General features: G+C 39.0%; 1 protein-coding gene across 6 annotated transcripts in view; it reads left to right on the plus strand.

The window, feature by feature from the left end:
* The window catches only part of Phka1 (phosphorylase kinase regulatory subunit alpha 1), a 133,289-nt gene that overhangs the window by 21,357 nt on the left and 95,693 nt on the right, over positions 1–16,239 (plus strand). For all 6 annotated transcript variants that reach the window (XM_075956760.1, XM_075956757.1, XM_075956758.1 and 3 more), the window contains exons 7-10: positions 4,352–4,450; positions 7,909–8,055; positions 10,718–10,771; positions 12,729–12,851. In XM_075956760.1, coding sequence (XP_075812875.1) covers positions 4,352–4,450; positions 7,909–8,055; positions 10,718–10,771; positions 12,729–12,851 — 423 coding nt within the window. The remainder of the gene's footprint in view (positions 1–4,351; positions 4,451–7,908; positions 8,056–10,717; positions 10,772–12,728; positions 12,852–16,239) is intronic.

Raw genomic sequence — 16,239 nt, forward strand, 5'->3', positions numbered from 1 at the left:
AAACTCTGAATCCTCCATCCCCTTTTACTCTCCTCTGTCTCCCATATCACTATCACCTTTCCACTTGGCTATGTCTTTTCATTCTACTAGCTCTTATTTTCTCTAGAAACAGGAAGAATTTATAAAATAGGATAACAGGAGTAAGTTCAGACATTATTATGATAAATGTGCATTGCTCAATCACTCCTACTAAATGTTTAGGAAAGATGTGGATTGATTTTTAAAAAGAAGTAAATACAATATATGCTGTGTTATTTCATAATGATACTGAAAGTTTAAAACTAAGTTAGGCAAAATAAAGTCTAAAAACCAAAAGAAATGGAAATATAATTCAAAGCAAAAACTATTACATGGAATAAAGAGAACAAATGGGTCATAAGAGACTTTTGACACAAATATAATGAATAAAATGTGGTCTGGAATATATTTCAATTTAAAAAGAACAAATATATTAGAAATACAAGACAAACAGAAACAATTATATAAATAATTTAACAGCAAACAATTGTGAGACAGCAAACCCAAAATAAGGTCCTAGTAAGTTCTAGGCAAGTGTTCTGCTGAGTTCCATCTGTTGCTCCTTCCTTTTTATTTTGAAATCATTTTAAAGTAAAGTTTCAAGAATATCATGGAAAAAATCTATGTATCATTCATGCAAGGTTTACTAATATTCGTTTATCGTTCCCTCTTCCTGGTTATACACACATACATATGTACACTTAAATGCCCACACAGGTACACACACTTTTCTGAGCTAATTGAAAATGCACAAACTACAGGCACAGTGAACTACTGCTACTCAACACTTCATTGTGAACTTTCTCATACTCTTGTAACCATGGTTTGACCAAATCAAGAACTAAGTGATTATACATAACACAGAACACATTCAGGTTTTAAAATTATCCCAGTGTCATTTATAATTTAAAAATCCTTGCAACACAGTATCCAGACCAGGCTAACAAGTTACATTTTGTTGTAACAGTTTTTAGCTCCACCAGTCTAGCACAATACTTAATAGTCTTGACTTTGCTGACCCTGCATTTTTGAAAAATACAGACTAGTTTTTGTTTGGTTGATTGGCTTAGTTTGGTCTTAGGGTTGGAGTCTTTTGCCTATACACTCTACCACCTCTAATACTTCACTTTTTGTTTGTTTGCGGTAATATCTCATAGACCAAGATGGCCATAAAGTCAGTATACTGCTAGAGGTAATCTCGAACTGATCCTCCTGCCTTTGCCTTCCAAGAATTACATGTGTGCAACCCCACTCCATGCTTCCCACACAGCTCCATGCCCCTTGACTCTTTGCTACCCAGCTCTAAACTGGTTATTCTATGTATTCCAAACCAATACTTTTATTTTGTGTGGTACTTCTTCATGATTCAGGTTATGTGTTTTTAGGAAGACCATCACAAAGGCACTGCTATCCATCATCTGTCATCAGAAAATGCATGATATAAATTTGTCCCATTACCATCGATTCTGTCTTTGATCACTAAGGTGTTGCCTAGTAGCTTAATCTACTGTAGTTTTGCTATTCTTTCCTATTCTGTTAATGAGTTTTTGGTGCTTGCTCAACTTCTACTTATCCTTAGGTCTCTCAGTTTAGGTGTTATTTTTCCAGGGAAATCACCCAGAAATACTTCGTGCTCCCAAGACAAGGTCGGGCTGGCCTCATAATTGAAGAAATACAGATAACCAATAAATACTTGAGATAATATCTAACCTTATTGGAAGTTTAAAGCAAGTGAATGCAGAAACATACCTTTAAAATCAAAGTAGAAAATTAAGATATTTTGTATTAAGAAGAGTACTGTCATGTACTGCTAGTATAATTTATATTGGTAAATTATATATACATATATATGTATATATATTTAACATTGCATCTCAAAACTTTCCATACCCTTTGGCATAGTGATTCTACTTCAAGAAATTAATGCTTAAATATTTCAAAATGAAAACAAATAATTATTTGTTAGCTGAACAATAAGCCTGATATTCTGTGTGCTAGATATTGTTCGAAATACCAACCATGACCTCGAAATGTTTGCAATTTGCCAAGAGATATTTATCGAAGTGCTATTTCTACAATAACAAAATGGAAGATAGCCTAGGTTTACAGCAATTAGTAAATAACCAAATTTATTTTATTACAATCATATGAGACAATATTATACCAAAATAGTTTCTATAACAAAGAAAAACTTATATTCTATATTAATTATAAAAAGATACAGCTAAGATCAGTGGTACATGCTAATAATCCTATTACTTCAAATGCAGAGGCAGGAGAATCAGAGTTCATGGTCAGCCTGGACTTTGTGTGTATCTGATACAAGCCTTGGCTACATGAGACTATGTCTCAAAAATATCAAAAAAGTTAAAAATTTTTTCAAGCAAGAAAAAAAACGTTTTAAAAGCAAGATACCAAAGGAGAAAACTAATAGAAAACATCAATAACATTAACAGTAGGCTAATGGATAGCTCCATGGGTAAAGTGCTTGCCATGCAAGCTTAGCCACCTGAGTTTAATATCAGAACCCATGTAAAAATAAAGACAACTCATTCTCCAAGTCATTTTCTGTCCTTCACACATGCACCATGGCACACACAAACCTGAACTCACACATACACATCATACACACATATATGCCCATATAGTATTATTAAAAGAAATATTAATAGGCTGATGGGTTGGCTTAGCAGGTAGAGGTGCTTGCCACCAGTCCTGATGACCTAAGTTCAATTCCCAGAACCCACATGGTAGAATAAGGAATTCTATGAGCATGCCTCACCAGTGTACACAAAATAAATGTTCTTTCAAAAATTAAAGTATGTTTTACTTTTGTCGTCAGAAACACATGTAGAAAAGCAAGAAATTAATAATTTCTAAAAATTCTCTTGAGACTGTAATCAGAGACAGCTTTTGTTTTCCAGCCACCCAGACCCAAATAATCACACAGAAACTATATTAATTACAACAAAGTTTGGTCAATGGTTCAGGCATATTCCTAGCTAGCTTTTACATCTTAAATTGACCCATTTCTGTTAATCTATGTGTTGCCTTTAGGCTGTGGCTTACCAGTAAGGTTCCAACATCTTTCTCCTTCAGCAGCTACATGGCGTCTGCCTGACTCTGCCTTCTTTCTCCCTGCATTCAGTTTAGTTTTCCTGCCTAGCTCTATTCTGCCCTGCCATAGGCCAAAGCAGCTTCTTTATTAACCAGTGGCAATAAGACATATTCATAGCATACAGAGGGGAATCCCACATCATGAGACAGAATCTCACAATATAATTCAGGACAGCCTCAGATTTCCAGCCCTTCTGTCTCAGATATGCACATGCCCCCACACTTGGCAATTTTCTTAAAGCATGATTTTACTTATATTTAAAACTAAAAAATCAACCTCTCAAAGTAGAGCCTAGTGATGATGACTAGGATAAAGGGAAGGGGAAGAATTTAAATGATCAAGGGGTTCAAAGATTTAGGTAGACATGAGGAATAACTTTGCAGATCTGTTACTATGGAGAATCACTACAATCTATGAAACACAGTGTATATTTTTAAAAAAAACATGAAAACTTTTCCTTTGCATTACCAACTAATAGCATTTGTTTAAAAGTTAAATATAGTATCTTTTTAGGACATTTGCCTCTCTATGGAAACTCAGCTATGAGTCAGTGCCTAATAATTCATATATTATCTTGTAGCCATACAACTTTTAACATGTACTCATTTGTTTCTCAATTTTTTGACAGGGTCTGACTATGTCAGTGTTTAGCATTTTTGTTGTTTTTTGTTTTTATTTTTGAGACAGTTTCTCTGTGTAACAGTCCTGACTTTCTGAAACTCACTCTGTAGACCAGACTGGCCTCGAACTCACAGAGATCTTCCTGCCTCTGCTTCTCAAGTACTGGAACTAAAGGCATGCGCCACCACTGCTTGGCTGTTTAGCATTTCTTATGTGCTAGTATCTTAGTTGGAGCTTCCCTGCTGAAATAATGATTCCCTATAAATCCATAGACTATGTTCAAATTACTCTTTTAAAGCACACTACTTGACTGGATAGTGATGCGAACTCAATTTTAATTTTCCCTTGGGCAGTATGTGAGACAAAGTAAAATTCATAAGCTCCTAGGAATAAATAATGTTATTTTATTTTCTGTTCCATTAAATATAATCAAAGGCAACATCATGTAACATTGATAAGATACTAAGAAGAAAATATATGTATCATTCTTGATTTTTCTTTTCTTTTGTTTCTGGGGTTTGAACCCTGGGCATTATACATACTAAATATGTGTTCTGCCACTGACGTTGCCCTTTCTTCCATTGCTTCTTACAGGCAGCCCTGGAAGCACTAGATGAATTAGACTTGTTTGGTGTGAAAGGTGGGCCACAATCAGTTATCCATGTCCTGGCTGATGAAGTACAACACTGCCAGGTAAGGAAATAATGGACCATGGAATCGCAAATTTTATTCTTGCCCAGATTCAGACTTAGCACAGGCTTTATCTTAAAGAGAGCAGTTCATCACGTTATTATTACCATGTGATCAGAAACATCTTTATCAACCATTCTATACTAAGATAAACCTGATACTAGCATGAGCTATAAGATACATAATGTTTGTCTTAGTCAATGTGCTGTTCCTGTGAAGAAACACCATGACTGCAACAGCTCATAAAAAAGTATTTAATTGGGGCTTGCTTAAAGTTTCAAAAGCTTTAGTCTATTATTAACATGGTGGGAAGCATGGCATCATGCAGGCAGTCATGGTGCTGGAAAAGTAGCTGAGAGTTCTTTATCTGGATCTGTAGGCAAGAGAGAGAGAGAGATACAGGGACTGATTTGGGCTTCTGAAACCCCAAAAAATCTACCTCTAATGACACACTTCCTTCAATGGGGCCATACCTCTTAATTCTTTGTAGTAGTACTACTCCCTGCTGACCAAACATTCAAATATATAAGCCTGTGGGAGCCATTCCTATTCAAACCACCACATTCCACTCCCTGACTGCCATAGGCTTGTAGCCATAAGATAATTCAACATTGTGTTCAGTCCATCTTTGAACATTTCCATAGTCTATAATAGTCACAACACTGTTTAAAAGGCATAAGTCCAAAACCCCTTCTGAGACTCCTGGCAATCTCTTAATTGTAAAAGCAAAATAAAAAAAAAAACAGATTGCATGCTTCCAACATACAGTGGCACAGAATATACATTATATTCCAAAAGGGAGAAAGGGAATGCAGTGAGGAAATACTGGATTAAAGCAAGACCAAAAACAAGCTGGGCAAACTCCAAACTACATCTCCATGTCTGATGTCAAAATGTTCTTCTGATCTCCAACTCCTTCCAGCTTTGTTGACTGTAACACACTTCTCTCTCTTGGACTGGCTCCACTCACTGTTAGCAATTCTCTTTGGCAGGTTTCCCATAGCTCTGGCATCTCCAACATTTTGGGATCTCCAACACAATCAAGGCTTCACCTTCACCACTTCATGCAATGGTCTCTCTGGGCCTCCATTCAGGGACACCCCTAAACATGTCTGGCCTCCGTGGCTTTCCTTAGCAGTGAAGAGAAATTCCACAACCCCTTTCTTGTATCCCTGGCTCTTAAGCCAGAACCATATAACTGAAGCTGCCAAGTTCTGCTGCTTGCTGGGGCTGGGACATCTCGTTCAATTATATCTGCATGAGCTTTCTGTTTTCTGTGGTTTTCTTCACTGCTTAAGAATTTTCTTTAATTCCTTTTCACAAGTTGGAAACTTAGCTGGGTGGGATCTTGCCATGAGGTCACCACTCTCTTTATTCTATTTAGCATCGGGCTTTTCTTTTAGTTTTTTATCTCCCTTAACACTGAACTTAGTGCCATTACACTTCCTGGTGCCCCCCTTTTCCCCAAACTGTACATTATGTATTTTTCTTTGCTCAGCTTGCTGATTTTCATTATAGACATGCATAAGAGTGAACACTAATAACCATGAAACAGAATCTATACTAGGCTGTTTTGAAATCTCCTCTGCCAATGCCATTAAACCAGAATTCTTCAATTTATCATCAGGCAAACTTTTGACAAGGGCATAAAGCAGTCACATTCTTTGCCAAAAATATCACAAGAACAGTCTCTAGGCCACTTGCTAATATTTCTCTCTCCTCTGAAACCTCTTGAGCCAGGCTGTCATAATCTACATTGCTCTCAGCACCAATATCTTCCACATTCCTAATGGTATTGTCCATTAAACCCATTTTAAAGCATTCAGCTGCTTTACTAATCTGAAGTCCCAAAGCCCACACATTCCACCAACAATATGATCAGGCCTGTCACAGTAATACTTCAGTCCCTGGTACCAACTTCTGTCTTAATCTGTGTTCTATTGCTGTGAAGAGACAGCATGACCACAGCAACTCTTATAAATGAAAGCATTTAATTGGGGTGGCTGACTTACAGTTTCAGAGGTTTGGTCCATTATCAGCATTGCAGGAAGCATGGGAACACACAGGCAGACATGGTGCTGGAGGAGCTGAGTGTTCTACATCTGGATCCACATGCAGCAGGAAGAAAAAGACACTGCGACTGGCTTGGACATCTGAAACTTCAAACCACCACAGCGGTCTTCTTGTCTCAGTTATAATTATAAAATGAACCCACCATAGTATAACCAGCTATCTATTGCTATTATATCAATGGCCTGTGGTTTCATTTTCCAAGAATCATTTTTTGTAAGCATAAAAAGGAAACAAGATATGACCTAAGTGTTCAGAAGGGTGGATCCGAAACATTGTCCCTTGTTTTCTGCTTAGATTTTTGGACATTAGACTATTAGTCTGGTAAAAGTTCACCCTTAGTTTTGTTTATGATTGTCACCTGTATCAAAAGTTTCTTTTCTCTGGTATGTGAAATTTCTCCTTTTCTTCAGCCCTGATTGTATCCTATAAGGTATGCTAGTGAACATAATTTCAGCTTCTAATTTCGAAAACATTTTCTGTGGATAAAATATGTCATGGAAGAAGAAAAGGATCATTTGTAGATAGGAAAAAGATTAGCAGGAGTAAAATGGGGGTATGGAAATATGGGTGAAAAAATAGCTAAGTGCAATGATATATGTGCCTAAAATATAAAGAAACCCATTATTTTTCACACTTGCTGAAAATTAATTTGAAAATATCTTAGAGGCATAATTGATCCTTCCCCTACTCTTCCCAGAAGCTGTAGTTTGTCTTAGTTTTATTATTTAAAATTTATTTATTATTTTGTGTATATGGGGGTTTGGTCTGAGTATATATTTCCACCATATTCATGCCTTGTGCCCATGTAGGGTCGAAAAGGGTGTTGGAGTTATGGATGGTTGTGAGCTGCCCAGTCCTCTGGAAGAACAACCAGTGTTCTTAACCACTGATTCATCTTTCTAACCTCAGCTTTATTTTTTTTCCTTTTTTTTATTGAGAAAATGAGAAAAAAAAACAAGTTTCCACCTCCTCCCAGCCTCCCATTTCCCTCCCCCTCCTCCCACCCTTCTCCCCCTTCCCCCACTCCTTTCCCCCTCCCTCTCCAGTCCAAAGAGCTGTCAGGGTTCCCTGCCCTGTGGTAAGTCCTAGGTCCTCCCCCCTCCGTCCATATCTAGGAAGGTGAACATCCAAACTGGACCTAAGGAACCAACAGGGTTGTGTGTGTCCCACAGATGCTTTCCAATCACAATGGGGAAGCATTGAGAGCAGGACAAAGAAAAGGGATTCTATACCAAGCAAGCTACTTTTAGGATCTCACTTTTTAATAAAATTTGGGTTTTATTCTGAAAGCTTTTGTTCCACATAAATCTTTTTGAACCAAAGCTCCTGGTCTCACCTCTTAACAAAAGTATCTAATAATAAACTATATTTTGCTACCTTTCTCTTAGTCAATCCTAAATTCACTGCTGCCCCGGGCTTCAACATCCAAAGAAGTTGATGCCAGTCTGCTGTCAGTGATCTCTTTCCCAGCCTTTGCTGTAGAGGACAGCCATTTGGTAGAGCTCACCAAACAGGAGATCATCACCAAGCTTCAGGTATGTACACATGTGCCTTTCTTCTCTTTAGAGCTGGGAGTTTAAAGGAAGATTAGTGCTTTTAGGCCTTTGAGTATAACATATGCCAGGAATTTCAAGAAACCTTTAAGTTACGCTCTTGTCAGTAGTTTCTCTACAAAGCTTCCAAAAGCAGTCATTACTGTTGGGAATAGGACATACACTTTGGAGAACAGTTGGCATACTCTTATATATAACTTTAATATATATACACATATGTAATGTGTGATCCCACAAACATCCTTACTGGTGTGGGAGAATTGTCTGTATTCTGTCAATCATGTTTTAAATAAACGCTTATTGGCCAGGCAGGAAATATAGGCGGGAAAACCAGACAGGAAGTAGAAATAATGTAATGAGAACAGGAGAATTCTGGGAAGGAGGAAGTTGATTCCTCCTACTCCTGCCCAGACCACCGAAGCAGCAGGATGTGATCTGCCCCACTGAAAAAAGGTACTGAGCCACATGGCTAACATAGATCAGAAAAATGGGTTAATCAAGATGTGAGAGTTAGCCAGTGAGAGGCTAGAGCTAATGGGCTAATCAGCTTATAATTTATGGAGACCTATGTGTGATTTTCTTTGGGGATAAACAGTTGTGGGGTACTGGGCGGGACAGAAAACACAAACCACAAGCCAGGCCCCCTTCATGTTACACCTTACTCCTCAGTATCTCCCCTAAAATTGATAGTGTACACTCACACGAAAACTCACCAATGTCTGTAGCAGCTTCAGCCATAATTGCAAGAACCTGGAAACCACCTTCAACTGAGAAACAAATTATACTCTATCCCTATTGAATACTACTCAGTAGTAAAAAGAACAAGTTAATAATCTCTGAGATAGTATGATTCTTTTTTTCACACTAAATCCTGACCACAGCCTCCCCTATCTACCTACTCTACCTCCCCTCTCCCCAGACTCATTATCCCCCAAAGTGGATCAGGAATCCTTGATAAGTGGTTGATTTGAGGATCACATTAGGGAAGATATAAAAGATCTGAAGCATCTTAAGGCTTCAGAAAGTAAAGAACTCAAAAAGGGTTGGGAATGGCTGGTCATGGTGGTATGCACCTTTAATCCAGTTCCTGGGAGGCAGAAGCTGGTAATCCTCTGTGAGTTCACCAGCCTGGTCTACAGAGTGAGTTCCTGGACAGCCAAGGTTTACGTAGAGAGACTCTTCTCAGACCCCCCAAAAGAAGATTGTTAATGTCAAATTTCTTCTTGCAGTAGATGGTAATTAACAGAGAAACCCACAAGTGGACAATGTGCAAAGAGTAAGAAACTTTGGAACACTCAGCCCTAAATGGGTTGTCTTCATCCAAAACCCTGGCCTCAAGGCTCAGGAATCTATGTGGAAGAGGAGTCATAAAGAGTTTAGGAGACAGAGCTGGTGAATGACTCAAAGGAAACAAACAGTGCCATCCAGACATGATAGGACTGATACCATGTTAACTCAGAGACTGTGACAGTACTCACAAGATCTACTCGGGTTCAAACCAGACAAAATCTTAGTATAGAGAAGGGGAAACAAACACAAAATCCCATCCTTAACCAAGAAGTTATTTGCAATTGATGTCTGCCAGGAAGAGAAAATCAGTTTTCTCTAATGGAGTGTCAGTGAGTGTTACCAATCACACTCCAGGGTAGGTTCCATGTCCAAGACAACACAGATTGGATGCTATGTTCTTTATTTTGGTACTTTTGTTTGTTTGGTTTTTGGTTTTTTGAGACAGGGTTTCACTGTAGTTTTAGAGCCTGGCCTGGAACCAGCTCTTGTAGACCAGGCTGGCCTTGAACTCCCAGAGATCCTCCTGCCTCTGCCTCCTGAGAGCTAGAATTAAAGGCGTGCGCCACCACCACCTAGCCTATTTTGGTACTTTTAATCTTCCTGCTTTTCTTTAGTTTAATTTTCTTTTTGTTTGTTTTTCTTTCTTAGAGAAACAGAGAACATGAAAGTTGGGTGGGTAGTGAGGAGATGGGAAGGATCTGGGAGGAGTTGGGGGACAGGAAAGAAAATGATCCAAATACTGAGTCCTTATGATTACACAGGAAATACTTTACCCACTGAGCCATCACCTGAGTCCTGTGGTGTGGGATTTTGAACTGGATCCTGGAATAGAATAAAAAAGGACAGTGATTGAAAACTCAGTGAAATCTAAATAGGTTTTATAATTCAATTAATATTAGCATATCAAAGTTAATTTTTAGTTCTAATGCATGTTCCTGTTACATTAGTTAATATAAGGAGATGAGATTTGATGGGCATAGTGAGAGTATGTAGTGTTCGTAACTTTTATAAGTCTAAGATAATTTCAAAAAATTGAAAATATATTTAAAAAATAAACTATGGTCTCTTGGGAGCTGTGTGTACTGTGGGAAGAACTGCACAGATTGGTAATTAGCTTGTTGTAGGCTTGGCCTAAGGTGGACAGTTGTGGAGAAGATACTGCTAGGCATGCTGTTTGGGGGAAGAACCTGTAACATACTTTTTGCTTGAAAGGACATTGCTGCTGCTGAGCTGATTTTGAGTTCTGTGTCTGTGGTGGTGAGAGATTGGTACATGTAGATGTTTGAGGATGTGCTTCTGCTTGTGGAGTCATACAGATATACAAACTTCAGGGCCTTTTTCTCTGTGTCCTCAGGGTCGTTATGGTTGCTGTCGTTTTCTACGAGATGGATATAAAACTCCTAAAGAGGTAGGTTTCTGGGGCTGGAGAGGTGGCTCGGCTTTTAAGAGCACTAGCTGCCCTTACAGAGGTCAAAAGTTCAATTCCTAGTATCTACATGGTGGTTCACAACCATCTACAATGAGATCTGGTGCCCTCTTCTGGTGGCAAGTGTACATGCAGGAAGAACTCTATACATAATAAATAAGCCTTAAAAAAGAGGTAGGTTTCCTTTCACCACAGGGAAATTGGGCAGAATTGTCCCTTTTCTTTGTAGCCTCATTCAGAGATAAGTTACCTTGCTGATGGAATTTTTGCAGATCATTAAAGGGAATAATAAGTGATGTTTGTTGTATTTATTGGACTTTGCTGCCAAGTTTTGACATTGGTAGTAAATAAATTAATAATAATATGTTCAAAAGTAAATAAAATAAAGGCTGTTTTTCCTTTCTTTTAGTTGATTAGTTTAAGGAAAGAACTACCGATAGATGCTAAAATCTATGGACAGTTTTAAATACAAATAGCATTTACATAATATCCAAATATGCCCCCCAAAATATTTAATCAATCCAAAGGAAAGGCACTTTCCATCAGTACATCTTTTTGTCTGCCTGTCGTAGTCCCTTTTCTGTTGTCTGGGACACAGTACCGCAGACTGAGTTGTAAAATGGGTGCACTTGGGCTCACAGTTCCGTAGGCTCAGAATCAAGAGGTCCACATCTGCTGACAAGAGTCCCAAGGTGTGATCCAGGGAGTACTGGTGTGCCCCAATCCCTTCTGGTCTCTTTCCTTTTGACAAAACCAGAGGTTCAGTCTCCACCCTAATGGCCTTATTGAATCCTGATCTGTCCTGCAGGCTCCACCTCTAAGTTCTGTAGTTTATTTCATTTCTCCCCACTAGAACTTCACAATATGGATGAAATTTCAGCCCATCAAGCCTTAAGGACACCAAACCTAAACTGTTCCAAGATTAGTAGTTTGTATTCGGTTAGTTATAAACAGAACTTGCTTGTGAAAATATAAGTTCCTTTAGTTTTACTAGTCAAAAGTTCTCCTTGAAAAATAAGTATGGCTTGGGCCAGCTTTTCAAGAACTATTATGAGTGCTTGTGTAGCATGCTCAATGCCCTGCGTTCCAGTCCCAGCACCACACAGAAGAAAGGAACTATGTTCTTTTTAAATTAAGTGTAAAATATTGTCTACTTCCTCACTTCTACTTTCTTCTTCAGCCCGGAGTTTGACTTTTGCTCTTTTCTTGAAGTTTTCCCCATTTGGATTTCCACAGTACTGCACTCTCATGGTTCTTGGCTCTCTGTCTTTGGATCCCCTCATTCTGAAGACTTGCCAGGATTCCCTTCCTGTACAGGCCATTCATTCTTTCCCACAAAGGCCATCTGTGCCTAGTGTTGCCTCTCTCAGGTTGCTTACAAAGCAGTCCTACACTGATGGTTAGTTAATATTGTCAGCTTGACGGGATCAAGGAGACGAGCCTTTGCTTATACCTGTGAGGGTATTAGTAGGTTAATTAAAGTAGGAAGATCTACCCTAAAAGCGAGTGGCAGTATTTCCTGGGTTTAAGGCCTGGGCTGCATGGAAAGGAAAAGCTAGCTGCATTCCAGCATTTATTGTACTCTTCCTGACTGTAGAAGCAGTTGTGATCAGCTGCTGAAGCTTCTGCCACCTTCTCTGTCCTTCTTGATGAATTGTACCCTTGAACTGTGAGCCAAAGTAAACTCTTGCTTCACTTGAGTTGATTTTGTCAGATTAGTTTATCATGGAACAAGAAAAGTAACACACGTTTTCGTATATCTCTTGTGATTCCTTATTATTTCAAGACTAGTCATTGGACGTTTTCATAGAGCACTTGCTTCCCTGATGCCATCTTTGAAACAGATGGTCTAGTAAAACTCCTACTACAATACCTCTAAACTAAGGATATAAATCCAATCTCTGAGCGACAGGACAGACTTTATTCTATTTTTGTCTAGGATCCAAATCGTCTATACTATGAACCAGCTGAGCTGAAGTTATTTGAAAACATTGAGTGCGAATGGCCATTGTTCTGGACATACTTTATCCTTGATGGGGTCTTCAGTGGGAACGCAGAACAGGTAATGAGCTGGGAGAAGAGCTCTGAGCAAGCTGCTCTTGTAGTTGATAATAGTGAATTAGGAATTGCGGAACACTGTGGTTGGAATGTAAAACGAAATTTTAAAAAGTAAATTTAAAAAATTAAAAAAGAAAAGTTACTATATAAAAAAAGAATTGAGAAATTCTAACTGGGCAGTGGTGAGACACACCTTTAATCCCAGCACTCAGGAGGCAGAAGCAGGTGGATCTCTGTTGATTCTGAAGCCAGCCTGATCTACAAAATGAGTTCCAGGACAGCCATTGCTGTTACACAGAGAAACCCTGTCTGGAAAAACCAAAAGGAAAACAAAACAACTACAAAAAAAATTGGGGAAACTCAGATTGTTTTTTTTTCTTCAATCCTGACCATCCAAGTGTTGTCAGTGACTTCTTCGATTTCATTGCCTCTGTAGGTGAGATTTTTTTCTTTCATTAAAGAAGATTGTCAAGTTAAGGATGGTAAAATATTAATTACTTCAATTTCATCATTATACACCATATACGTGAGTTGAAGTATAACACTGTAGCCCACAAATTTCTATATTTCTAAAAAGGATTTTTTGCTGCAGTGACACATGTTTGTAATCCCAGGACTCAGGCTAGGACAGGCAGATCAAGAGTTTGAGACCAGTCTACGCTAAATAGCAGGACCATCTCAAATAATATTTTTAGAAAAGGTATTCTTGGGTGATAGAGAGATGGTTCCTTGGTTAACAGCACCTTTTGCTCGTCCACAGGATGCGGGCTCAATTCCCAGCATGCACATGACAGCTCACAAACATCTGTAATTCCAGTTCCAGGGGCTCCAAAGCTACCTTCTAAGCCTTATGGGTAACAGGTACCCATGTTGTTCACATACATATATGCAGGTGAAATACTCAGTATATAAAATAAAAAATAATCTTTTCAAAAAATATTCCAAAATTTCTTTGAAAGTTCACAATAAAGATATGCTGTAAATTCAAAAGCCAGTTAGTTCCATTATAATGAGATAGCATCCCTTTGAAAATATCACCATGAAATGTATAGTCAAGAAATTTAAAATCTATAGAACAGAAAAATGGGGTGAGGAGCACAGTACTAAAACTGTATTATGGCTTAGTATAGTGCTGCACACCTTTAATCCCAGAACTGTGGAGAAAGAAGCAGGAGGATTTCTGTGAGTTGATGTAGCACGACTAATAAAAACCCAGAGACACATGTTGGGGTTCAAGCTGAAGATCAGAAAAGCAAAGTGGCCAGCCATGACTCTTACCTCTACCTCAGACAGAAATGGGTAATCCTGCCTCCACAAATCCTCAGACTATGTCTGAGAGCTGTCTCCTCCCATCTTATATTCCTCTCTAGGGATGGGATTAAAGGTGTGCACCACCACTGCCCGGCCTCTATGGCTAACTAGTGTGGCTTCTGTGATTAAAGGTGTGTGCCATAACCGTCTGGCCTCTGTGGCTAACTAGTGTGACTGCTGAGATTGAAGGTGTGTGCCACCACTCCCTGGCCTGTATGGCAGACTCCTATGGCTGCTTTGCACTCTGATCTTCAGGCAAGCTTTATTTACTAAAACACAAATAATACACCAATAGTTTGAGTAGCCTGCACTACACAGTGAGTTCTAGGCCAGCCAAGACTATATAGTAAGACCATATCTCAATAATAAGTAAATGTATGTTTGTACATAACAAAATGATAGAAAGCTAGTCGGAAAAAAAAACAGTGGCACAGTTTCCAACATGTTAAATGGTCAAATATATAAGTGCTACAATAGGTCTGATAGTTAAACCTTGAAAAGAGCCTGAATTTTGCTTGTAGAAGTGTTTGACCTTCTTCGTGCCAGTTCACCTGGTTGGTACTTCTGCCCACTAGCCTGTATGTAAGAGGAAGAAAATAAAAGAAAAATAAATGATAGAAATCAGAGGAGAAAAACAACAAAATACAGAGGAAACGTTGGAATGGGCTGAGAGGAATGGGGGCAGTTAAAGAAAGAGGAAGGCACCCATTTTGCAACCAGAGCAGCTGTTAGGTGCTCATAGCTTAGAAGTTAGGATGTGCTTAAAGAAAGGTCATATAGGAGAGAGAGCACGAGCAAGGAACTCAGGACCGCGAGGGGTGCACCCACACACTGAGACAATGGGGATGTTCTATCGGGAACTCACCAAGGCCAGCTGGCCTGGGTCTGAAAAAGCCTGGGAGAAAACCGGACTCACTGAACATAGCAGACAATGAGGAATACTGAGAACTCAAGAACAATCGCAGTGGGTTTTTGATCCTACTGCACGTACTGGCTTTGTGGGAGCCTAGCCAGTTTGGATGCTCACCTTACTAGACCTGGATGGAGGTGGGTGGTCCTTGGACTTCCCACAGGGCAGGGAACCCTGATTGCTCTTTGGGCTGATGAGGGAGGGGGACTTGATGGGGGGAGGGGGAGGGAAATGGGAGGCGGTGGCGGGGAAGAGACAGAAATCTTTAATAAATAAATAATAAAGTAAAAAAAAGAAAGGTCATATACACTGTGGAACACTACAACAACAGATGTAGACTCATGTGGTTCCTTGGCCTTGTTCGGTAAGTACATGTCTATGTAGTTTTAAATAGTTTAGTTCAGCACAGTTGTGTTCTCAGGAAGAAATTGCACATAAGCAAACATCAAATTCATGTTATACTCTGTAAACTGCAAAAACAGTCCTGCACACAGATAAGCACTGGAGAAGCCAAGAAAAGTTAAGCACACATCTCATCTCTCCAAAGAGGGAAGATATTTGACTGTTCTCCCAGAATGCTGGGGGAAAATATAGTTTGCAGCCTGGTAATCATTCGCTATCTGTTGAGCCAGCCTCCACCCATATCACCCAGAATATTATGTTTATCCCGGATTCTTTCCCCTGACACCTTGAGCATTACTTCTAAACCATAAAACTCATCATTTGTACCTTATAATAGCCTAAATAACTTCTATGTTTTCTTAGGGCCAGGCATTGTATTTACCTCAGTCATCCTTCTTACGCCCTTATCTTGACCATTGTTTTCTAAGTCAACAAGAACCTATCTTACACGTGAAGCTGTATGTACTTTGTAAAAAGTTTCAATGCAGAGATGTCTTAAACTTTGTTGTGCTCATGGGGCTGAGTTAATTGTTATTGGAATACTTTTTTCCCTAAATTGTGTTATGCTTAAATATAGCAAAAAATAAATGAGCTGATGTCAGACTCTAGAAGTTCTGGCCCAGCATCGGTTACCAAAATCCATCTGATCCAAGTTTCAGTCTTATCTCACCCTGATCATTTTCCCCGACCTGCTGTAAGCCTGCAGGAACCCCTCCACAATACTTAAATTGTACCCTAATTTATTAAACACATTTTAAAACTTTGTGAA

This window comes from Microtus pennsylvanicus, chromosome X, assembly GCF_037038515.1.
Source record: "Microtus pennsylvanicus isolate mMicPen1 chromosome X, mMicPen1.hap1, whole genome shotgun sequence".
NCBI lineage: Eukaryota > Metazoa > Chordata > Mammalia > Rodentia > Cricetidae > Microtus > Microtus pennsylvanicus.